The sequence below is a fragment of the Solea senegalensis genome, linkage group LG2 (genome assembly GCF_019176455.1).
Source record: "Solea senegalensis isolate Sse05_10M linkage group LG2, IFAPA_SoseM_1, whole genome shotgun sequence".
NCBI classification, from domain to species: Eukaryota; Metazoa; Chordata; class Actinopteri; order Pleuronectiformes; family Soleidae; genus Solea; species Solea senegalensis.
Window position 1 is genome coordinate 29,886,496 of NC_058022.1, and position 22,254 is coordinate 29,908,749.

A 22,254-nucleotide genomic window follows, 5' to 3' on the forward strand; every position below is an offset into this window, starting at 1 on the left:
CTCTTATGTGGCAGAAGTTGTCCTGCATTAACCAGTAGTTGAGTTTTCTTGTTCATCGTTTGTCTTGTCTTCTCCTTCAGTAATTATTGATGCAGCGCCGCCTCAGGCGAGGAGGGGACTACGTTATTGAAGGTTTGGTGCAGTGTGAAAGCAAACTCGGACCGGCTGAATGTTGCAACCCCCAATCGAGCCTAGCACACTACTATATGTGAATACGACCTAATACTTTCAGATGTGCGTATATATACTGTATATACAGTATATATATACATATATATATATATATGCAGTATATCGGGAAAAGAAATTTTTACAACCAATATGACCTGTAAAACCCTAAATAACTGCTTCAAAAAAATGCTGTCAAGTGATGATGTCATTATACACTACAATTATACAATCCTGAAATCCTTAAGTCTTGAACCAAAACCTGAAACTATTTTTAAGCCTCAGGATTAGCGATTTGGCCAGCACTATGTCGACGTTTTGCAACTGGAAGTGAAGGGCGTCACCTGCAACCAGGCTCCTATTGGACGATACCAGCTGTCAATCACAGTGCTGTCCGCTTGTGTGCTGTGCTCTAGTTTCCTCGAAAAGGGAACATCATTCAAATAACAAATCATTTCTGCAATCTTAATGGTTAAGGTTGCAGTTTCTGCTTTTAGTACAGTAAGGTTCGTCAACATAATAATAATAATTATGGCCGTGGTTTCTGACAAAACAAACACTCACTTTCATTCATTCTGCTGCTGCTTTAGTGCAAAGTCCATTCTCTTGCAGCTGATGAATACACGTCGTCGTTCAGGAAATACAGATCACAGATCCACCAACGAGTGAGACAGTGGAGACACACAAAGTATTACTGTTGTTATTTTTGGGATCTCAGAATGTGTCCATGTAAACATGCAATCCGTTACTATTATTATGTCTCAGGTTCATCAGAGGGTGGAAGTCACTGCTGTCATGACACTGTGAGGCCATCTGTGTTATGGATATGCAGGTCAGCAGGCGTCGCTGCACTGAGCTCATGTGTTTATGGCATTACCTAAAAAAAGATCACGAGCTGCGATCGTAACTGAAAGGAAAACTCTGTGGCATTGTTTGATTTAGGAGTTGAGTAAATGACAACTCTAACTGCACTGTTTTCCAGATCAAGTTAGGTATTTTTTTTTAAAGTGTTTAATGGATTTCAAATTTTACTTAAAACTGAAACAAAGATATGCCACATGTACACAATTAAGTATTAGTTTTAAGATATTGATTGTCATTTACATGATTTATGACATGTTGAATTCAATTCAATTCAATTTTTCTGTCATTTAAGGATTTCCTGTTTTAGTTTGGTAGTCTGTTTTCATTGCTCATGTTTTCTACTTGTGCGTTTGCAGCTTCTTGTTTATTTCGCCCTCATGTTTCTTTTTTAGGCTTGCCTGTTTTATTTTAGGTTTTTTTTTCACTTGAGTTCTGCCAGGCATTTTTTTTTCAGCCTCCGTCTGACTCAGACTGATCTCCCGTGTTTTTCATGAAGGATTCTGAACTTTTCCCTTGTGTCCTGGCCGGTTTAGCGCCTCATTCTGTCTTTTTGCCCGATTTCTTGGGTACATGACATTGTGATCCCTGTGGGAGAAACGGCACAAATGACCTCAGTATTTCTTCCTGACTGTGGCCCTGAACGCATCATGGATTTCCCAAAGGTGTCTCCACAGTATATGTGATTAACTTTTCAAATGGAGGCCAAATGAAGACATTTGTTTTGTTGTTGTTGTTTTTCTTTGAGCGGCATGAAGGACAAAGTGAGTATCTCACTTTATCTTTTCTTCTTTTTCGGCGTGTTCACCTGCCTGAACAGCTGCTTCTGCCGTCATGAATTTCCTGCAGATCTGCCGACAGCTCACAGTTAGCAGCTTATTCAGTAGAAGGTGAAGAAATGGTTTTAATAAGTGTTGAATTATTGCTGGCTCCTCTCTTTTCCCTGACAAATGTTTGGCGTCTGTAATGAAACCTCAGGTGCAGAGATTTTCATTTTCTGCTAACGCACTAACCACAGCGCTCTGAACTCATTTCATCGTCTCTGACAGGAAGTCCGTGTCCGTCCTGTGCTGACATGAGTTCCCTTGGAATCATATTATCATGAATATACATTGTTTAAAAAAAGTTAATCTGCTAATCTTTCAATTATTGAGTTAGTTACTTTTAACGTAAATAAGGTTATCAGTTATGTATGTACAGTTGGGAATGAGTGACGTGGGAGCCTCAGTAATGTATAAAAACCATAATAAAAAGCCATGTATTCAGTGATTTTGCTGCTGCTGTTGTTGTTTTTTATGACTGAATGACTTTTCCTCACCACTGATCCACTTGGCCTCCGGGTCATGAACGCTGAACTCCGGCTTCCACAGATCTGACACGGTCAGCCTGGACTTGCTGCTGCCGGGAACCTCAACTGTGGGGAAAAAAACAAATCAACAGCTCATTTTCACAGATTTACCGCTCAAGAACAAAGAGGCGAAGCAATGAAAAGCAAACGCTTCATCAAAATGCCACTAGAAAGGACAAAAGGTGCCGTAATTTGACATATACGTGTATTCATCACTGCACTGATTACACACACATCCTTATAAATCATTCTTAATGAGGACACTCATAGACATCATGCTTTCTCTAATCCCTTACCCTAACCTTAACCATCATAACTAAATGCCTAACCTTAACCCTTAACCTACTACTACTAACCTTCTACCCCAAACCCTTAAACTAGGTCCATTCATTTGGACAGCCTAAACAAAGCCTTAACTTTAACCAGTTAATGCCTAAACTACTATTCAAATATTAGCCCTAAACTTGCCTCATTAGGACCAGGTTTTGGTCTCCATGAGGAACACTGGTCCTCAGTAGTGGTGGGTAGTGTGGTAATGTCTCAGTAGATTTTAATATGCAACACTTTTAGGAATTATTCCAATGCAACATTGAGTGGTTTTGAATGAAACTGAATATTTGAATAGATTTAAGTGCAAAAAAAGGTTTCAAATGATAACTATTGCGCCAATTGATTTTGCTGTGACTTTATTTTTGTAGGATTTATTTCTAAACAAAACAGTGTGTAAACGTCTTAAAGTTAAGAGAGACAAACATTTTGTACTTTTAAAACATTGATTGATTGGTTTTATTTCTAGAGCCCTTCTTAGACATGTGTTCGTCTATATTTGGACACAAAGTGGGACATACCGGGTGTGAGGACGACGACGGACATGGTGATGAGCGAGCAGACCACCACGATGACCAGCAGGGAAATGGCAATGCCTTTCCAGTTCCTCTGTGGAGGGTTGACGTCCACATACTCCTGCAGACAGACAGACACACAAAAAAACAATCAACACTGTCATTCTGAACAGCCAGTCTCTCATATCATGCTGTGATCAGCAACAATTCTTTGGGTTCAGACTCCTGTTCGGACACAATGTGGAGATCCAGCTATGACACTGAGTGAGAGCGTCCACGAGGACAGGGCTCATGATGGTCTTTTGTCATTTTGAAACAGGAAATGGACAAATTGCTCGAATGACACATCAAATGTGTAAGAATAAAATATTTTGCATGTTTTTTTTTACTTCAAGGCTCTTTCGTTTCACTCCTGCATGACACTACAGCAGTCTTTGTACAGTCGATTGGATGTAAACGCTCTTTAAGTCTCTCCACTCTTGCATTTTTATTTCATTTTCCATTTTCTACCTTTCTCTTTCTTCTTCTTTGCTGGTTTATATGCGTCAGGTTTGTCTGAGTGAAGCTTTTCAACATGAAACAACAAGCTGTGGCTGGTTTGTACGTTTGTACATCTGTAAAGCGAGGCCATACAAAAACACATTACAGTCCAAAACAGCATATTAAGGAATGACAGAGCCATGAAAATAAAGTAACTACTTTCAAACAAACGTGTTTGTTTGAAAAAAACAGATTTGTTTGCTTTCTTCTCAAATATGTTACTAACAGAGGAATTGAGTGCTCCGCATCGTCATGTATACTTCAGTGGACAGTGAAAGACAGTCTAGACGGTTTTATCTCCTAAAAACTGTTATTACCCTAAAAGTATTTTTCAAAAATAAAGAACGGAAAACACTTGCTGAGCTGAGCTGAGCACAAAGCTTAGTCTGAGCCTTTGATTCTGGAAACCACCACTTGATTTAAGTCTCTTTGAGGGCAAAGACATTTTAATATGTTATTCTCTGACCCCGCTGTCCTGGTTACATCATCCTCCAGAGCACATGGATCTTTCTCTCTCTCGCTTCAGGCTTGGTTTGTGAAAGTTACCTGGAAAATCAAGAGACGGGCTGAAAATGATGTAAAGGAGGGATTTCAGTTCATCCTTAATGGCTGGAAAGTGGATGAGGACGAGCGCATGCAGGTGACCAGCTGTGTCACAGCACAGATGATTAATAGAAAACTGTCGCGGGGCATTTATTCAGATTCCCTCTGAGCTTCAGAGAGACATGGAGGCAGGTGATGTGAGGTGAGGCCTTTTCCACACGTCGAAAATGTCAAAACCAAACTCTAACTTCTGCAGCAGCTTGACTTGCTTCTTGTACTCCTCCTTTCCCTCCATGAAATTGACATCAACGGTACAAAATCTTCCCATTTAAAACCAGACAGATGAGTTCAAACGTGTTGCTCGTTCGCGGTGTGGATGGTTTCATTTTCACCTTCTGCTGTGTGTGTGAATATAGAGACAGCTCTAGCGCTGCTGAAAATAATAGTTTTTAAGATGCGTTGAGGATGTGGACGATTCTGCATCAGTGCGGTGACACATCGTCGATTATATCCACGTAACATTGCTTGGCGATTATCCAGTTGCTAGAAGCTGCAGCTTGACTACTTTAATGTGTTTTGGGGGGGATGGTACATGTGAATTTAATCAATAACGACATGTTTATAATCATATTTAAGGTCACATTTATCAGGCTGCGTATACTGGTTGATGAAAAAGTGGGAAAAACTGAATTAAAATAGAAAGCGGAGGACGCAGTGTATCACAATGCACTGTGAATTTGAATCAGACGAAATCATTGACATAAATTGTGATCGCAGCAGATCCTGATTGATGCATTGAAGCAACACTGCTACCATAATTTATGTGCAGGTGGGCGGAGAGACGAAACAATCACAGAATCTGATGTAAATGTGTAAAGTGTGTATGTGATTAGAGCACAGCATAAACACAAGTGTAATTATGGAGGATTGCGACGATAAAAGCGCTTTCGGTGAACGGCGGTGTCCAAAAATCACAATATAAGGGGCAGAAATGTGACCAGAACAATCTGTATCACTGCTGCTGAAGACTGTAATTAATGAAGCAGGAACACACACACACACACACACACACACACACACACACACACTCTGCTCGCTTTCATGTTCCACTAAAGTGAATTCAAACAACAGACTGTTGCAGTGAACTGTGTCTGCTCAGGCTCCCTTCACTCACACACACACATACACACACACACACGCTCAGTCACAGCTGTGGGTGGAGCATCCTTTGCACACCACTGGGCCATTAACTTCTCTCTGAGTATTAGTTCAACGTCTCGGAGCTAATTCTCTGCGTGGTGTGTGTGTGTGTGCGTGTTCTTGTGTTTGTTATCTCTTTCGGACTGTTTCTGGCATCAACACTGACCTTGTCAGGACTATTAGTCCTCACAGAGACCAAAACCTGGTCCTAATGGGGCAGATATACATTCAAGGTTATAGGACTAAAGATTTTAATTATGGTTAGGCATTAAGTGGTTATGGTTAAGACTCTGGATACGGCTTAGATTAGGCTATCCAAATGAATGGGAATCAATGCAGTGTCTTAAGAAGAATAGCTGCACAGACCCATCTATCTATCTACAGAATTGACTAAACAAACCTGAATCTAGCTAAAAAATAAACAAAATACTAAGCAAAGAAGACAAACACCAAACTGAAACTTAAAAACATCTAAAAATGGATATAAAATGGGGGGGAAAAAGCACTGCTTAGCATCGTGCAGGCAGCAAGTACAACCAAGAAGGTTATCTGAGCACTGCAGGAATGTACAATAAGAAGACCAACCTGGCAACCCAACAGTCAGATCTGCAAAACAGCAGGAGGAGGAGAAAGAGCTACACTGTCTGTGCCTCAGCAGACACTATTACGCTGCGTGAACTGTGTGTAGAACGAGCGACCATCGCAAATTCCTTGATCAATAACTGTTTTCTCGCAGCGAGACGTTCTGAAACTGCAGGATTTATAAATATTGCAAATATTCTTGAGGCATTTGATTACGTCTCAGTGTTTTCTGAACAGTTTTATCGACCAAAAACATTACTTTGTGTGCCACTTGTTGTCATATTAGTGATTTTGTGTGTGAGTCATATTTCTTTCTTTCAGTCCAATATTGTTGACTGCGCTTTCTGTAACTCCATATTTCTCCCTTAATATTTGTACATCTATTGTTAAAGTGAACATTTGACTTCTGGCTAAGAAACACTGTCCTTGAGAACTAAACAAATAAAGTAACTGCTTCAAGTGGAGAACAAAGATAACCCTTAGTTGAAGCACTACATTTGTGTGTATGTGTGATTCCTTAAATTCTCAGGTTTCCATCAAAAAATCTAAATCAATAAACCCTCAGACCAAAACAAAACTTAACACTTATTTGTGGAAAAACTGATACGCTACAGTGTATAGGATGTCAACTATATGTATTTGTGTCATCGAGACAGTCGGGGAGTAAAATATACAGCAATGACTGATTCATCATCATCATCATCATCAACAACAACTACAACAACAACAACAACAACTAACAAGAACATAATATATGCAAATGCACAACTGACTTCCTGCAGACTGGAATCACAACTTTGTTGTTGAGGGAAAACTGGAAACTACCTACACTGAGAAAATAACAGTCTTAAATGTTGTTTTTATCAATTCCACTGACTGTTTTTCCATTTTCATTCTATCATAAACTGCAGAAATGACAAACAAACAAAATCCAAACATTAAGTGCCATTAAATCCATACTATCAATATTAGGATTTACGTGCAAAATGATGAGAGATCATCCTGTTGTTACTCGGTTATAATGCCTATACTTTATTCTATTTTCGGTTGATTTTAAACATAGAATTGCTGTCATTTTTCCAGAGCACGCACCAGCAAAGCGTAACCACAGGTTTTCCCCCACATTGTCCTTCCAAATGTGTCACACTATGCCTGTGTCTTCTTCACTCAAACATCACACACACACACGTTATTGTTGTTATTATTGGTATCTACCTCATCCTGCGGCGTCTCCTTTGGTTTCTTCTTGGTCGGGTCTTTGGACGCGGTCATTGTAACCGAGGAACAGCCTCGTTTCTCCGCCTGAATCCAGCGGCTCACCCCGATAATAACATCCACACCTGTCAATTCGGCAGGAGCACTGGCAAAACAGCACTTCCGGAGTTGATTTTCACAATAAAAGCCCTCTAATAAAGTGCGAAAGACCATCAAATACAAAAGAAATGTGGATTGTATTTATTGTGCTGATATTTTTGTGGATCATGTATACTTGTATAGGACCAGAGTTCAAAGATTATTTTCAGCCTATTTATGAAATAAATAATTTAAGTCATTATTAAATGATACTAACTAATAATAATCACTCTGGGCAATTTTCAGAATTTTTAATTGGCTCATGCACTCTCACAGTTTGGTAATGGTTGCTTCATTAATTATTTACACAGTTGAGGGAGTCAAATTTTAAATTTGCAGCCTATCTTGCTCCAACAGCAGTTAAAATCACTCACTTAATTATCAATATAGCTGCACACTGATGTCCATAAAGGTTTATCCATACTGACCGTGTTTTTAAGACGAATACTGCAGCATATAACCACAGTTTTACTTCTGACAGACCCCTTTTGAGGTGACAGTTTTTGAAGTTTACTTTTATTTTTTATAATGAATGCATTATTTCCGGTGTGACTTCACATGTCTGTGGTCAACTTTAATGCAGCCAGCCAGTCACATTTTTTTTCTTTACTGTGCAAATAGGACAACCCATCCATCCATGTCTGTGTCTCTGTCCATGGTGCTGAATAAACTGAGTGATCTAGAGCTGTCCATGGTGCAGCCAGAAATCATTGGGGAAACAATGAAATTCTATCATTTTGTTTATGATTTAAAGAGTTTTCCAATTAACAAGTGACTTCCATCAGCAACTTATGTGACTGTAAAACCTGTTTGGCGTTGATACAATGACCTGTTTCCTCACATTTTAATGAACGTACTAAAAATAAGTGTTTTATTTATTCCAAGCGCACTCAATCTTTTACAGTGGTGCCCCAATTATTAATGATATCAAAAGTCTTTAAATATTTACTCACGTTAACAAGCCCCATTTATTATAATTACAGTTAATTAAAGCCGCTGAAGTCAGTCATGGGGTTATTCATTAATTTAACCAAGAGTCATGTATGTAATTTAATTGGCAATCTGGTTTGCTGGCAGATTATGCAACAGACGCCTCAATTCAATTATAAAGGATTAAATCATCGTCTTACAATCTCTCCTTCTAAAATACTAAATAAAACAACCATGTATGTGTTATTTTTAAATTTGATATAGCAAAACAGTAACACCCTAATGTGGTAAGGGAATTGTGGGAGTAGAGTAAGGCACATTATGGAGGAAAACTGTCCTAATATACTCTTCTTTGGTGCAAAGACGAGAGGCAGAATACAAAAAGGAAAGAGAAGACGTAATGATTGATTAAACTGATAATAACAAAACACCACCACAAACCCAGCAGCCGACTATAAAGGCTACAAGGGAGAACACAGTAAGAAGGAAGGAGGCAGTGATGGAACATTATGATTGCAACGTCATCATAAAGCACCACAGAAGAAGAGGATTTGGTTCAAAGGAGAGGCAGGAAGGAAAGAGAAGTAGCAATAGATGATGGAATCCAGAACATTACAGATGTCAAACTGCAGTAAAAACCACCAGAAGCAACAAAAAACAGCACAAAGGCTTCTGCTCTCATATTTGTAGCTCATTTGTGAATTATTACGAGTAAAGCAGTGTAATATTCCCATAGAGAGCTGCTATGTGAGGTATTTAGGGGTATTTTTTGCATCTGATGTCATCACTCCACAGACTTGAGCACATTCTGCAATAAATCTAGTATTAGAATATCCCTTGGAAATAAATTATAGGATTACAGTGCAGAACAGGGCCTTGTCTGAAATCCCTCAGAGCAAAATGAAGCGAGACAATCGAGCAGATCAGTAACCAGCTGGCCTTTCCTGCTGCCAAGTGACGGAATGCAAACTGATAGGTGTCACAGAGAAAGCCCTGAAGACACAGACTGCACCGCCACACACACACATACACACACACACACGAAAACATCAGAAAATAATCTTGTCTTCCACTCCTCCACACCCATGAGAATGGAAGAGTGATGTTAAAGGACAATCCAGCCCTCACATATGAGTCTACATGTGTACACTTGAAAGGATTTAAGGACAAAAGATGTGTTACTGCCGACAGGTTTGTCTCTCTTTTTATTATTGAACCGTTGAGCAACTAACCTTCAAAGTGACCCGACTTTTTTTAACCATGAAAGGACCAGAGAATGATGCTTTCGGCCACTTTTCCAGAATAGCTTCCAATATCTGACAGTTGATTACAATTTACTGCATGTTAAAATACTGTTTTAACAAAAACAGGAAGGATTATTTAGAAGAACACTGCAGTTCTATATGAGCAAAAGATTCTGTGTGTTAAATTTGAAGTTTGAACAGTATAAAACATATTTACCATAAAATTTTTTGAGTCTCTTAATGTTTCTTCGGCTCTCAATGTGCAAAAACAGGCCAAAAAAATGGAAACTGTGTACAGGTGTTCTTTCCACTCCTCTCTGGCGACAGAAATTCGCGTGAAATTATCATAATAACCACACGTTGGCTTTGATGTGCAAATTCTCAGCTTTCAGAAATCGTTTGGAATTTTTCCAACAGCACAATACGTCGCATAGCTACAGTAATGCAGTAAGTGTGCTTGTACAAACGTGTTATCCTCAGTGATATCCTTGGTTTTAAAGGGGTTAAACAGTTGTACAGCTAATTGAAAAGAGATTGACTGTTATTGCAGTCAGGGCTGATGCTGTAGAGAAAAACACCTTGTTTTGTTGCAGGCATTTTCATTACATAACCTGCAAAAGCACACTGTGTAAAAATGCTGCTTGGCCTTAGAATGATATTTGTTGTGTTTTGCTCTTGGAAACAGTCAATAAGGCACTTTTTAACTCTTAGAACGCAGAGCATTTAGCCTGCGTTGTTCCATTACTATAATAAAACGTATACGTGTCTTATATCCTTTTTTCAGCTCAACCTATAGGCATGTAATGACATGATTTTTCTTTTTTCATTTTCACCAACAACTGGGCAAAAAGTACTTACTTTTTTTTACAAGAAAATCAGATTGAATTTCTGAAATTAGGAAATACATCAAAATTGGAAGGAAAACAGTCTAGTTTGTATCACTATTCCCAGTTTATTTTCTTTTAGTTTAAAAAAAAAGTTATATAAAATGTATCATAACTTTGACTCAACAACACATAAGAAGACAGAAAATGCACACGCCCAGGATGTCCATATAAGGAGCTGTGTATTATTCCCACTGCAATTTACCTAGATCCACGCCACATGAGCACTAAGGGATTGACTGATCACACATTTGCCTTAACAAGGGGTCGAGCAGGTGTACCTAATAAAGTGGCAGAGTAGACAATCGCAAGCTTATCTTATACATTCGAGGTCAGGTGACGTTTACATGCACATGCTTTGTTCCACAGCTAGACAAGATAGTTATGATACAAAGCAGCGTCTGTGTTGATTGATGAGGCTGTCAGTGGAAATTTCTGCTCTGATTCACACACTTGTCTCACTTTATAAGAAATGTGTGACATTATAAAACATGTCACAGGTGTAGGCTGTGACAGACAATGGGGTCAGACTAGATAACCTCTGCTAGTCTGATCAGCACCAGAAATTATGATCTATTGTTTAAAATTTGAAGTATTTAGCATTATGGGCGTAGGTTTGCCTTGTTGTAAATAAAGGATCAAGAGTTTTTGGAACTTAACTCATAACACATACTCTTCTGCACTATTTTCACTTGTTTTTTAAATAATTTGGCCTCTCGTAAGTCACTGAACCTTATGGAATTTTAGTATTACACTGCTATAATTCAAATTAGCACTTTCCTTGCAAGGTATGTGTCGAAGCTGTTTCAAAGATAAGAGCGGAAACTTAATATCAACCTCTGTAACCTGATTTTTAATGGAGCTTTTGTCTTAGCTTGCACTTTCTGACACTAAATCAAATTTGAATTCTCTTCATTTATCAATATTTCCTCATCAGTATGCATGTTTTTTATTTTATAAGTCTCTGGTGTTTCTTCCACGGTGATTGCTGAGATCTATGATTACGTTTTTTTCACCTCTTTGTTTCCTGATTCAATTTTTCTGCTACATTTGTGATGTATTGTAATTTGTGTGTGTTGGCAGGAATTATTGAGGGCTGATCCTTGTTTTGTTTTGTTTTTTATCCTGGCAAGCACTTTGAGTTACATTGCTTTAAATAAATAAAGTCTGGTTGGCAACATTGTACCTAACTTGTTGGAAGAAGAAAAGATTTTAAGCACATATTCATGGTCAAAATTTGGCCTTAACATCTCATCTTCTTTTCAAATAAATGGGCGTGATTAGTGTGCAGTCTACAGGAAAGAAAAATTAGAGATGTTGTTTTAATTCTTTTTCTTTGGTTTTCTGAATGTTTTACATTTTTAAATGGCACAGCAGTCTCCTTGAGGCAAACTTGGTCCAGACAGAAAAACAGAGCACAAAGCAACATCTCAATTTAAAAATACTGCCACTGCATGATTGCCTTCCCATATCCTCACTGTTTATGAGGTTCAGGTGGTGAAATGAAAGCGATTTTTCATCGCTGTTGTTCATCTTTTGTCAGAAAGCATTAAAACAGATCCATCCTTTCCAAAAAAAGAAGAAGAAGTGTATTCAATCTTTTATTTCAGATCATGAATTCAGCTTCAAAAGCTTAAAAACAACTAGGGTCACATGAGCAGTCTTAGTTCTCACAGGAAGATGAGAATGAAAAGCATGAGGTCAACGAGCCTGGAGTGAGTGAACGAAAGGGCAGCACATTGAAAATTCAAAGGGGATGCAGAGGGTGAAATGCTGACGCTAATGGAGGTTGAGGAGGAAAGGGGAAAAACGAGGAGGATTAAGTGAAAGAAAGAGAGAGAGAGATTGAACAAAGTAACAGGGAAAGGATCCTCAAAGCCTGAGGTTGGACACTCGCTCCTTCTCCATTAAATATTGAACAGGTGGAATCAGAAACCACGAGGAAATGATTGTGCTCTATCTGACCTCTGCTGATGTTTGGGAAGTTCACTAATGTCCCACAGGCAGAAACCTTATTCAGACCAAACGATTCTTTCCTCCTCTCTTTTTTGGCTGCAGCACAATCTCTTCTGTGTTGTGTTTTGCATGTATCTCATTCATTTCTGGTCTTTTATTAGTTCTGATTGGGTAGGATGTCTCGTGTAGTTGGGACTTTCATGGCTTGTTTGTTTTAGGTTTAGATTGTTTAGGTGTAAACACATCCTGGCATCTTCACTCTCATCTTCTCCCTTTATTATCTTATTATGGCTTCTTTAATGATATGGTCTCCTTTCAGCCTTAAAAATGATGTTTATGATGCAATAACACCTGTGTCCAGGCTGTCAAACACCAATATTGCTAAATTAACACCAAACTGCAACCAAAATAAGGCCAAAAGCTTTTTTTAAAAAAAACTGAAGCATCTCACACTGTTTTAATGGATTTCCAAACCCTCCTGAGTTTTACTCTTGTTTAATCAGAGACGGATTCACACTTGGGAAGCCAGGAGAACGTAATTAACCTGCAGGGCTCCAGGTTTGGCTCCACTGAGGTTAAGTGGAGCGATAAGAAAACCTTCTAAGTGGGTTCACTGACCCTGAAGGTTCTGGAGTCACAAAGGAAAAGTCCTTCACTTTTATTTCTCTCTGGGATAAAAAATGTTTTTACCTTCTTAGATTAAGATTTGAAGACAATCTTCAACAGATGATAAAATAGTCATGCGATGCTTCATTTTGCTATTTGGAAAGAAAACTGGTTTTCCTCCAATTCCTAGAAACAACAAAATGTGTTTTGTTTTTTTCCGCATAATAAATGACACAGCTCACAACAATCGCAATTTCAAAAAACAAAACAAAAAAAAAACAGACTATGAATGCTAATTTATCCTTCAGTAGATTTTGCAGAGAATAAAATGGGTCTCAAACTCTGCGGCATTGCTTTAAATCTCCTCCAGGCCTAAATATCCATTTATAGAAATGCAAAACTGCACGAGCACAAAGACAGTCAGCTGCGAGGGCGTGGGGGTGCGAAGCTGCTGGCAGATGAAAGGCATGTACCTGCAAAACCCATTAATCACCTCCACGATGATGCACGTGGATGTTGAAATTGTGTCTCAGGGATTTTGTGAAGGAATTAATCAAGAGTAAGCTTCTTATATTAATAACCAACGCTTTTTTTGTTGTTGTTTTTGAGCAACAGTTGGGAAAACCAGGCAGCTTTTTAACTCTTGTATATAGAGGATCATATCTTATATTTCACTTAGTATATATTCTTAACATAACCAATTGTCATATGTGGATGACAAAATGAATGACTGCATATGAGAAAAAATGAAACGACTATCTTGACCCAGAAAAAAAAAGTAGGTCAAGGTTTGGTGACTGACCAAGTGGGCAGCACTCATTTATCAACCCAGAGACCTGGCTGGGCTTCAGTCATCCAAGCATCCAGGGAGAAAGGACATACTGTCAAAAAAAGTAAAAAAAAAAAAGTTTGCTTCCTGGTTTTCCATTGGCTAAAGTCTGCAACACAAAACCGCAAATATCCTGTTTTCAAGTCCCACGGAAACACAATCAGCCACTGTTTCATCACTCAAGCTTACAAGAACAACCCTGACACACTTGGAGCCTCAGAGGAGCCTCAGTCTCAGGGCCTCTACTCTCTCCCTGGAGGCAGATGACACCGCTGGGAATTTATGCTGGAACACAGACACACACACCACTTTTTTTTTCCCCCTCCTGACAATCTGTCACCGTGTCACCAAACGAAACATAAAATACACACATGTACACATGCACGCCTTATAATTGATCAGTATGATTGCAGCTCGAGAATATTCCTGTGTAAAATATTCAGCCGCAGCTGAAGGTGCAAATCATGGCAACTCGCTCAGCACCTTCTCACCAGAGTTTCTATAAATAAAAGCACAGTGACACCTCACCTCAAGGAACCTGAGCTCGGGGTCCATCATGTTGACGTCTCCAGTTAATGCACCAAACTCAAGCAACAAGACGATCCAAATCCAATCAACTCAAAAGCGGAAAATTGACCGGAAAAATAAGACAATAATAAAGAAAGCAAGAAACAAAAAAGAAAGAAGCAAGAAAACGACTGTTGTCCTTCTCTTTGCCACCGGTATGTCTATGTCTGCCTTTTTTCTTTGGAGTAAACAGACATCTGGCACACACACATACACACAAAACCCCTCTGTTCTGATTTTACTACATAAAAAATGGTGTCATTCATAAGTGAAATCAGTCAGCCCAGTTTCTCTCGCCGTCGTTAGTGTGATAATCTAATTCTGTGTCAGGGGGAAATTATCTGGTGCTCAAACTGAGGCCCGACTAGATGAACTGACTTGGTTTCTTTAGGAAAATGAGGCTAAAAGTTAAACAAAGGTCTAAATATTTTCTTCTTGTTATTTTTGAGGACACTTTGTTATTGTTAAGTTAGGAATTGAAGTCTAATCAAATGTATTTTATCTGTAAGGTAAATAAACTGCACCCAGTAGATTTCTTAAACATTAAAAGTATTGTATTTCCATCACGATCAAGATTTTAGCGACTCACAAACATCCCAACACCAATCAAGCGCTCCCTGAAAAACTGTTTCACTACATGCCTGCACGTTCACTCACAGCTGCTGCTGCTGTCACCTTTACCGTGCAGCTCCAATTAAGTTTCCCAGGTGCAGTCTGAAGTAAAATGCTATGTTTAAAAGACAAGATGTACAACACATAACATACCAAAGTATGATACAGACAACATCATGAGACACCACTACTTCCTCTCCTCTCTCAATGTCTGCGTGTGTGTATACGTGTGTATTTGTGAGGGAAGTAAAACTACACCGCAGGATCTCAGAGACCACATATTGTTTGGTGATTATTCACTCATTAACCGGGGGTGATATAGGTTCCACTCTAGAGCTTAAACAAGAGTAACACTGCCCTCCGAAATCAAATTATGAATTTTTCATAATGAGTAAAGCCCTTTACGCTGTAAGAAACAACAACAACAAACAATTAAAATGGTCTCTGCAACGATCTCTCGATTAAAAAGAAAAAGACAGCGTCCTCACCACAACTTTGTCATCTCATTTGAGCAGAGAAACAACCTTTTCCTTTTTATATAAATTGAAATACATCACCCCTGACACACTTAGAAAATGGTATCTTCCACCATAAACACACCTGGGTGCGATTGCCCAAGGACAACACCATTAACTATGGAAGAGAGAAACAGCAGATTCTACGGTGTAACTGTTTTAATAGTAATACAAATGTATGATGTTGTTATGTAATGTGGAGAGTGCTCCAACCACCACGGTGGGGAATACTGTCTTTGAATTCCACTCTCGAAAGGTTTTACCCTTCATTACGTCACAGTGAGTGAGTGAGTGAGTGAGTTCAGATAATATAGAGATGGACAAAGTACTGTACATCACTTTTTTTAAAGCTATTTCTGCATAAAATCATTACACCTTTTACCTAACCGCCCATGTTCCTACCTGGAGAGAGGCTATGGATCAGAGAGTTCATAGCTGAATCAGAGAAGCTTTTATTAGTTCCTTCTTATCTCTCTCTCCCTCTCTCTTTCTCTGTGGGTTTTATTCGCCTCCAAACCTCACCGACTGTGGCCGTCCAACTCAAGCAATTAACTCAACATCTGCTTGTTCTTTTTTTTCAGATTCCTCTAATGAAATAGAACAAACAAAAAAAAGTCTTAAGTGGTTGGGTTTTTTTTTGGTTTTTTTGTCCAAATACAACAATCTGTGCGTGTTATCTCAACATCTTTTTTTTTTTTCATTTATTTATTTTTAAGGAAACTCATTAATCGTGGATTAAATGTTCTGTGACCATGTCCAAGCTAACACTGGGAGAAAACCTTTCCAACACATTGAGTTTCAGCCGACAACCAATAAATTGGGGCGGTTGTAATTAAAGAACAGTATGTGACATTTTGTAGATGGCACGTTAATCTTCTCTTTACATGTGGCACAAAGGTCACCTGTTGATTTTAGTGTCTTTTTTTTATCAAGCAACTATCATGTCTGCAAAACATTCTTTATTGCCTACCTTTTTTTTTTTGTTTAAGTATTTAGCAGGTGAGGTTTCCAGGTTTAACCCAAGAGATGCTGGAGAAGGCACCATCTGCAAATCCTGTAATGGCAGTTGTTATTTGATGTACCAGTGGTGTCCAAGTAAAGAGAACATTTCTCCTGTGGGCTGCTGGCTTTTAAAGCTGTCACTTTAGTCTTTAGGCAATTTTATTTCAGGGCACCTTAACCATAAGATTATTCCTCATGGTACTTTGTGCCACATGAGCCACAGTGTGACTCACAGACACAAAAAAGTAAAAGAGCTGAGAAAACAGCATCTCTCACACTCTTTACTTAGGTGAATAAGTATGAATAGAATGCAAAGGTTTTAAAATTCAAAGTTTTAATGATTGCTTGTATATTTGTGAATTTAAATGTGCTTTATCTGCAATAAATATGAAACCAATATCAAATAAAGTAAAAACAAAGAGAGTATGCTTTCCTATGATTTGTGTAAGGCTGCCCTCCAGTGACAAATATTAGACTTGCACGGAGATGACTCAGTGAGTCATGCTATCATCCATCCATCCATCCATCCATCCATCCATCGTCTACCACCACATGGTGCCAATCCCAGTTGTCATAGGGTGAAAGGCAGGGTACTCCCTGGACAGGTCACCACAGGTCCAGCACAGGACCATAATAATTGCCCTCACATTCAAATTGTGTCTCCTGGTTGAAGAGCTGTCGATTTATTGTGTGTTGATTTGCTTTGGAAAGTTTAATTAAAATAAATTTGGGGGAATAATTGCCACCGAAGCAAAAATGTCACTAAAGGTCCCACTAAAACAGTTTGAGAGATAATAAACCAAGTGTGGGTATTTGTTTCAGTTGCAGCGACAATCCCACCCACAGTAAATCACAGAATGGAATGAGAAACAAAGGCCAATTTGAAATGCTCTGATGAAAACTTTCAAATAAATGCTTCTATTCTTATGTTGCTGAGCGCCATGTTCCCTGTAATAGTGACAGTGTAATATAGAATGATTCTCTTAATGATTTTGTTCTCTCCTCTGGCTTGGAATGCTCATATTCTTGTGATTTTTGTTTGGGACTTCACATCTCACTCTGACTCCCACCTTCTCTCACTGCACTCTGTGTCCATCCAGGCAGCAGTAGCTCAGTGTACACTCCAAGTGACACTTCCTATGCACATGCTGTTTATTGTGTGGTATTGATTGAGTGGGAGGTGCTAAAATCAGCTCGAAAGGTCAGCGTGCTAACGACGTGTTTATTTAATGCAGCGATGATGAGGGGAGGACAGGATTCCTCACCTTCCTCCCACACTCACACGCTAACAAGCTTCTTTATCCGAAAGCACACGCACCTCCATGGTAACAGATGGACGTGACATCATGTTCAAATTCTGAGACAATTTAAACCTGTTATGATGTTGTTTAAGAAAAAAAGGGTGTTTTTTTGTTATTTGTAGAGCTTTTTGTTGATTTAAAACGTGTTTGTGAAGTTTTATCATTAGACTGAATGGTATTAATGGTAAAGGAACCCTGAATACTGTAAGTAAAAGAAACACTTAAGTAATTCAGACTGATTCAGTTTATCACAACATCCAAATGCTGCTAATCTGCTTCTTTGTCCACATTTAACCCTTTAACATCTAAGCCTCAAAATGTCCGTCTGGACTATTTTGCTTATTTTAACCACAAAAGGGCCAGAAAATTATCCTGTGAGTAAGTGCTTTTGCTACTTTTTCCAGAATAACTTTCAATATCTGGCAGTTATTTACAATTTACTGCATGTTAAAATAGTGTATTAACCATTTAAAATTAAGAAAAACAAAACGTTTCATTGAGAGAAAAAAAAACACTGTAGTTGCACACAATGATAAATTAATGATGAATTAAGTAAAAAAAAAAATTTAAGAAAAATCTACACCTCTACATGGGCATTAGCATAATTTCCATGCTGCACCTCAAGAGGGAGCGGCTTATTGTTTTTATGAAGCAGATAAAAACCTGGCGTCACGTGAGGCCGTATCACTGAGCTATGACTGATGGCACAGTTAAAATCATTCAGGCTGCATAATGCATAAGAAAAAAAGCAGCAATGCATCCATATTTATTGTTTATGGTTGCCTTTTCTCATGTCATTCTGGAGACTGTTCAATTACTGTTGACAGTTCAACTCCAGAGCTCATGTTCTGATGAAACACTTCTTTCTGTGCTAAAGGTGTAGCTCTTATCAAAGCGGCCTCCTGTCAGATTAATCCCGCCCTGCTGCTGTGCGGCCTACAGCAGCGCAGAATTGAGTGGGATTAGACTTTGGCTGTTCAGAGTCAGAGAGGAAAACGTCTTTGCATAATTTGTGAGCAATGATGACACTCTTTAATGCCGGTGTCTGGTATCTGCCATAAAACATGAGGAGATCACATGACACACACCTTCACTTTGATCATTCACTATCGGTGACACATGACGGAAAAGTGGTGGCATGAATTACCCTCCATATCCTGAGTTATTACCACTCTCTTTTCTTGTCCTTTTTGTGCTGGTTATTATAAATTACAGCACAGCTTTAAATGGGAACCAACACCACATACATTAAGGTACAAGTATTGTGATTCAACAGTATTAGTAATTATATTTTATTTTCCATCTTTAATCAAAATTGACTCAACCCATTCGTCATGCTGTTTTTTTTTCAAATGATACATATGCAGATATCTACAAACCATACAGATGAGGTTATTGAAGTCTTAAATCACATTTGTGTAACATCCCGAATAGTCTAGTGTTCTGTTTCCTGTTTTATTTTGAAATAATTACCATTGCCTCTTGTTTCAGTGTCTACTTCCTGTAAAGTTTCCCTCCTCTGTGATTACCTGCCCCGCCCTGATGTGTTTCACCTGTTGATCATTAGCCCTCCACCTGTGTATTTAGCCTGCATGTTTCCTGTGTCTGCTGCCAGTTTGTCTTGTCTGCTGACAGGTAAGCGTCCTTGTCCTTATTTAAGAGCAGTTACTAGAAGCATTTTAATCTCTTTTGTATTTTGGGAGCCTGTTTTGTTCAAGACCAGTAAATGTGTATTTCTCTTCAAACTCTGACTGATGTCCAGTCGTGCTTCCTGTGTCCAGTGTTTGTTCAGCCTGATCATTTGTGGTAAACTAATGTCTCTCAGATAAAAGAAAGGCAATATAAGATGAAGCTTTTGCTTGTTTGATAATATCAATAAACCCCACTTGATGTTGAAACCGACTTTACTTCTCACGTGTTCCAGAATCAACATTCTATTCCCATTTATATGATCTATTCCAATCCGTGGAAAAGCTGATTACTTTGCCACAATCCAGCCATGTGAGGTGGTAGAAGTGAATATAAATCATGATTTTATATAAGAAATATTCAATCGGCTCCTTTTAGACCTATAATGTTTAAATGGTAACCAACCATATTTGGTTGGAGTTAAGATTAATGATGACCATTTTTCCACACTGGGTTCTTTGGAACACACACGCATACACAGAGCGAAAGAATTTGAGAGCTTACTTTTAATATCATCCACTCGAGCACAACACACTCAAAAAGAGAGAAAGGCAATCACTGACACTCCATCACAAAGTGCAATAACAGTGATTACATATGCTGTGTTGTGATCATTGAATTCAAACTTCCAGCCTGTGCCTGTATACAGTCGCACGATGTTTTCTGAGAAAACATCATCTCTTCATCCTTATTGCTATTTTATAAAAGAAAACGTATATTCTCTTTTATTAATGTCAAGTTGAAAACTATGTGTCCGCTGCCAGCAGTGCAGCGTAATGTCCCGCATACAATTTACTGTGGTGGCAGAACATAAATCCCCACGTTACATTCCCTATGTCTCCAAACACTCATTAAGTTAATTTTTTATACTAGAACTGTGATGAAATAGAAAACTGAGTGGAACAGATGGGACTACAGACCTGTAACCAATAAATGAAACCTTCAGTACTCTGGTCATGTCTCTTTAACATTAAGTAAAATGTATAATTATGTGATGATTTGCTGTAAATAAGTGTTACATCCTGCAGGGTAAACCTGACAGTAATAAAAGTAGATTTAGTTGCACAGTTACAACTGAGACACCAATTATTAAAAAAAAACTGTCGGGTGTGAAAATGTTTGTGAACCTGTGAATTATTATGTTGCATTAATTAGAGCTTTGTTTTTCAAAAAAACCCAGTTGCTTTTGTTGAATTGCTATGCTGGGTTCACAGTAGAAGAGTGGTGCAGTGATGATTAAAAAATACAAAATAAAACTACTAATCACCATTAAGAACAAAAGGAAAAATCCTACCTTGGAGTCCTTGGCTGGCTGACACTCAATCTGATGAGACACGGATGCAGTTTGATTCATTTTTGCCCGTCACTTTCACTGAATGTCAGAATTAAAAAAATCCCCAGCTCTGCTGTCAGTGTCACCGCTCTGATTTGAAGTTTTCCTCCCCTCGACTGCTTCTTGGCTTTGAGCTGACCAAAACAGAAAACTGATGAAACTGCGAGCCGAAGGATTCTAAAAGCTCTTTCCTCCTCGTTGTGAGGATACACAAGTTGTTTTTACCTCGTATCTGTCTCCATCCCTCCCTCCCTCTCTCTCTTCTAGCAAGTACTGCACAGTGTGTGCTGCTTCATATGCAGCTGACAGACAGTTCATAAACCAGGATGTTTGCCAGTGCCTCCCACATACGAAGACGTTTCTTCATCAGAATGCAAATTTGCTGGAGGCAAAGATATTGCAGGCATTTGGTGTAGAGCGTTTCCTTTTTCACACTTTGTGTTCCAAGCGTCTTAAAGCTGCAGAGGGTTTAATGTTTGACAGCATGTGTTTTTTTTGGTTTGTCGTCTGTGATGAATGAATGTTTACCTTCAACATCTGATCACTCCTGCTGTTTACTTCTCCACGAGGAGGAGAACTGAGTTGACAGGTGTAACAGAAACATGCTTTTGAGACAACTTCAACTTGCAAAGGAAAATACTGAAAATATTTTTGTTCATTTAAATCATTCATGTTGATACTGTCACGTTATTACTAAAGAATGATTCAAAGTTTAAATAGAGAACCAACTTATCTGAATCTTTATGCATATCCTTCCATGTGTCACTAATAAATAATATCAATATCATTTTCAATATGTATAACCATATTCTGACTGAAAATTGGAGTTTGTCAACTGCTTATTCTCCTGCACCAAAGTCATTAGAGAAAATCATCTTTTTTAGCTTGCTGGTCTACTGTCACCTTGTTGGGTAAATCTGAACAAAGTATCTCAAAGTCACAGAATGACACATTTTAATATACAGGATTGAGGACGTAGTGGATCAATAATTCCTTTATGTTGTGATGTTAAATTGTGGATTTTCTCTATGGACTTTGGTGTAGGAAAATAAGTGACACAGAGCACTATTAGATGCATGTGTAACCATCCCTTTAATTATGCAGTCCCTCAAAACACAGTATGTCTTGTTATTCTCTTGTTACCGATTAACCCTGTTTTTCCTAGAAATAACTGAAACCATGAAGCAGCAAATTGCAGTCTAAGCTACGCAGTGTAGTTAAAACCAGGGACATTTTTAGAAACAAACAAAATCAGTCATTGAGAATTAATTTCTCTGTGGAAATGTTCACCTTGTTGATGAGAAATGCTTCCGAAGACGAAAACACGCTTGAGGTGCTGTAGATGTCGT

General features: G+C 38.5%; 1 protein-coding gene across 2 annotated transcripts in view; it reads right to left on the reverse strand.

The window, feature by feature from the left end:
- LOC122758942 (inactive dipeptidyl peptidase 10-like) overlaps positions 1-21,191 on the reverse strand; it is a 47,039-nt gene extending 25,848 nt beyond the window's left edge. Inside the window, exons 1-3 of one of the 2 annotated variants that reach the window (XM_044013356.1) lie at positions 20,867-21,191; positions 3,226-3,340; positions 2,348-2,443 (exon numbers count right to left, since the gene is read on the reverse strand). In XM_044013356.1, the coding sequence (XP_043869291.1) occupies positions 2,348-2,443; positions 3,226-3,340; positions 20,867-20,926 (271 nt within the window). In that variant the 5' untranslated portion in view covers positions 20,927-21,191. Of the gene's footprint in view, positions 1-2,347; positions 2,444-3,225; positions 3,341-7,299; positions 7,406-20,866 lie in introns of those variants that run through there. The other variant, XM_044013365.1, reaches the window with a different exon arrangement.
- Between the last annotated feature and the right edge of the window lie 1,063 nt (positions 21,192-22,254).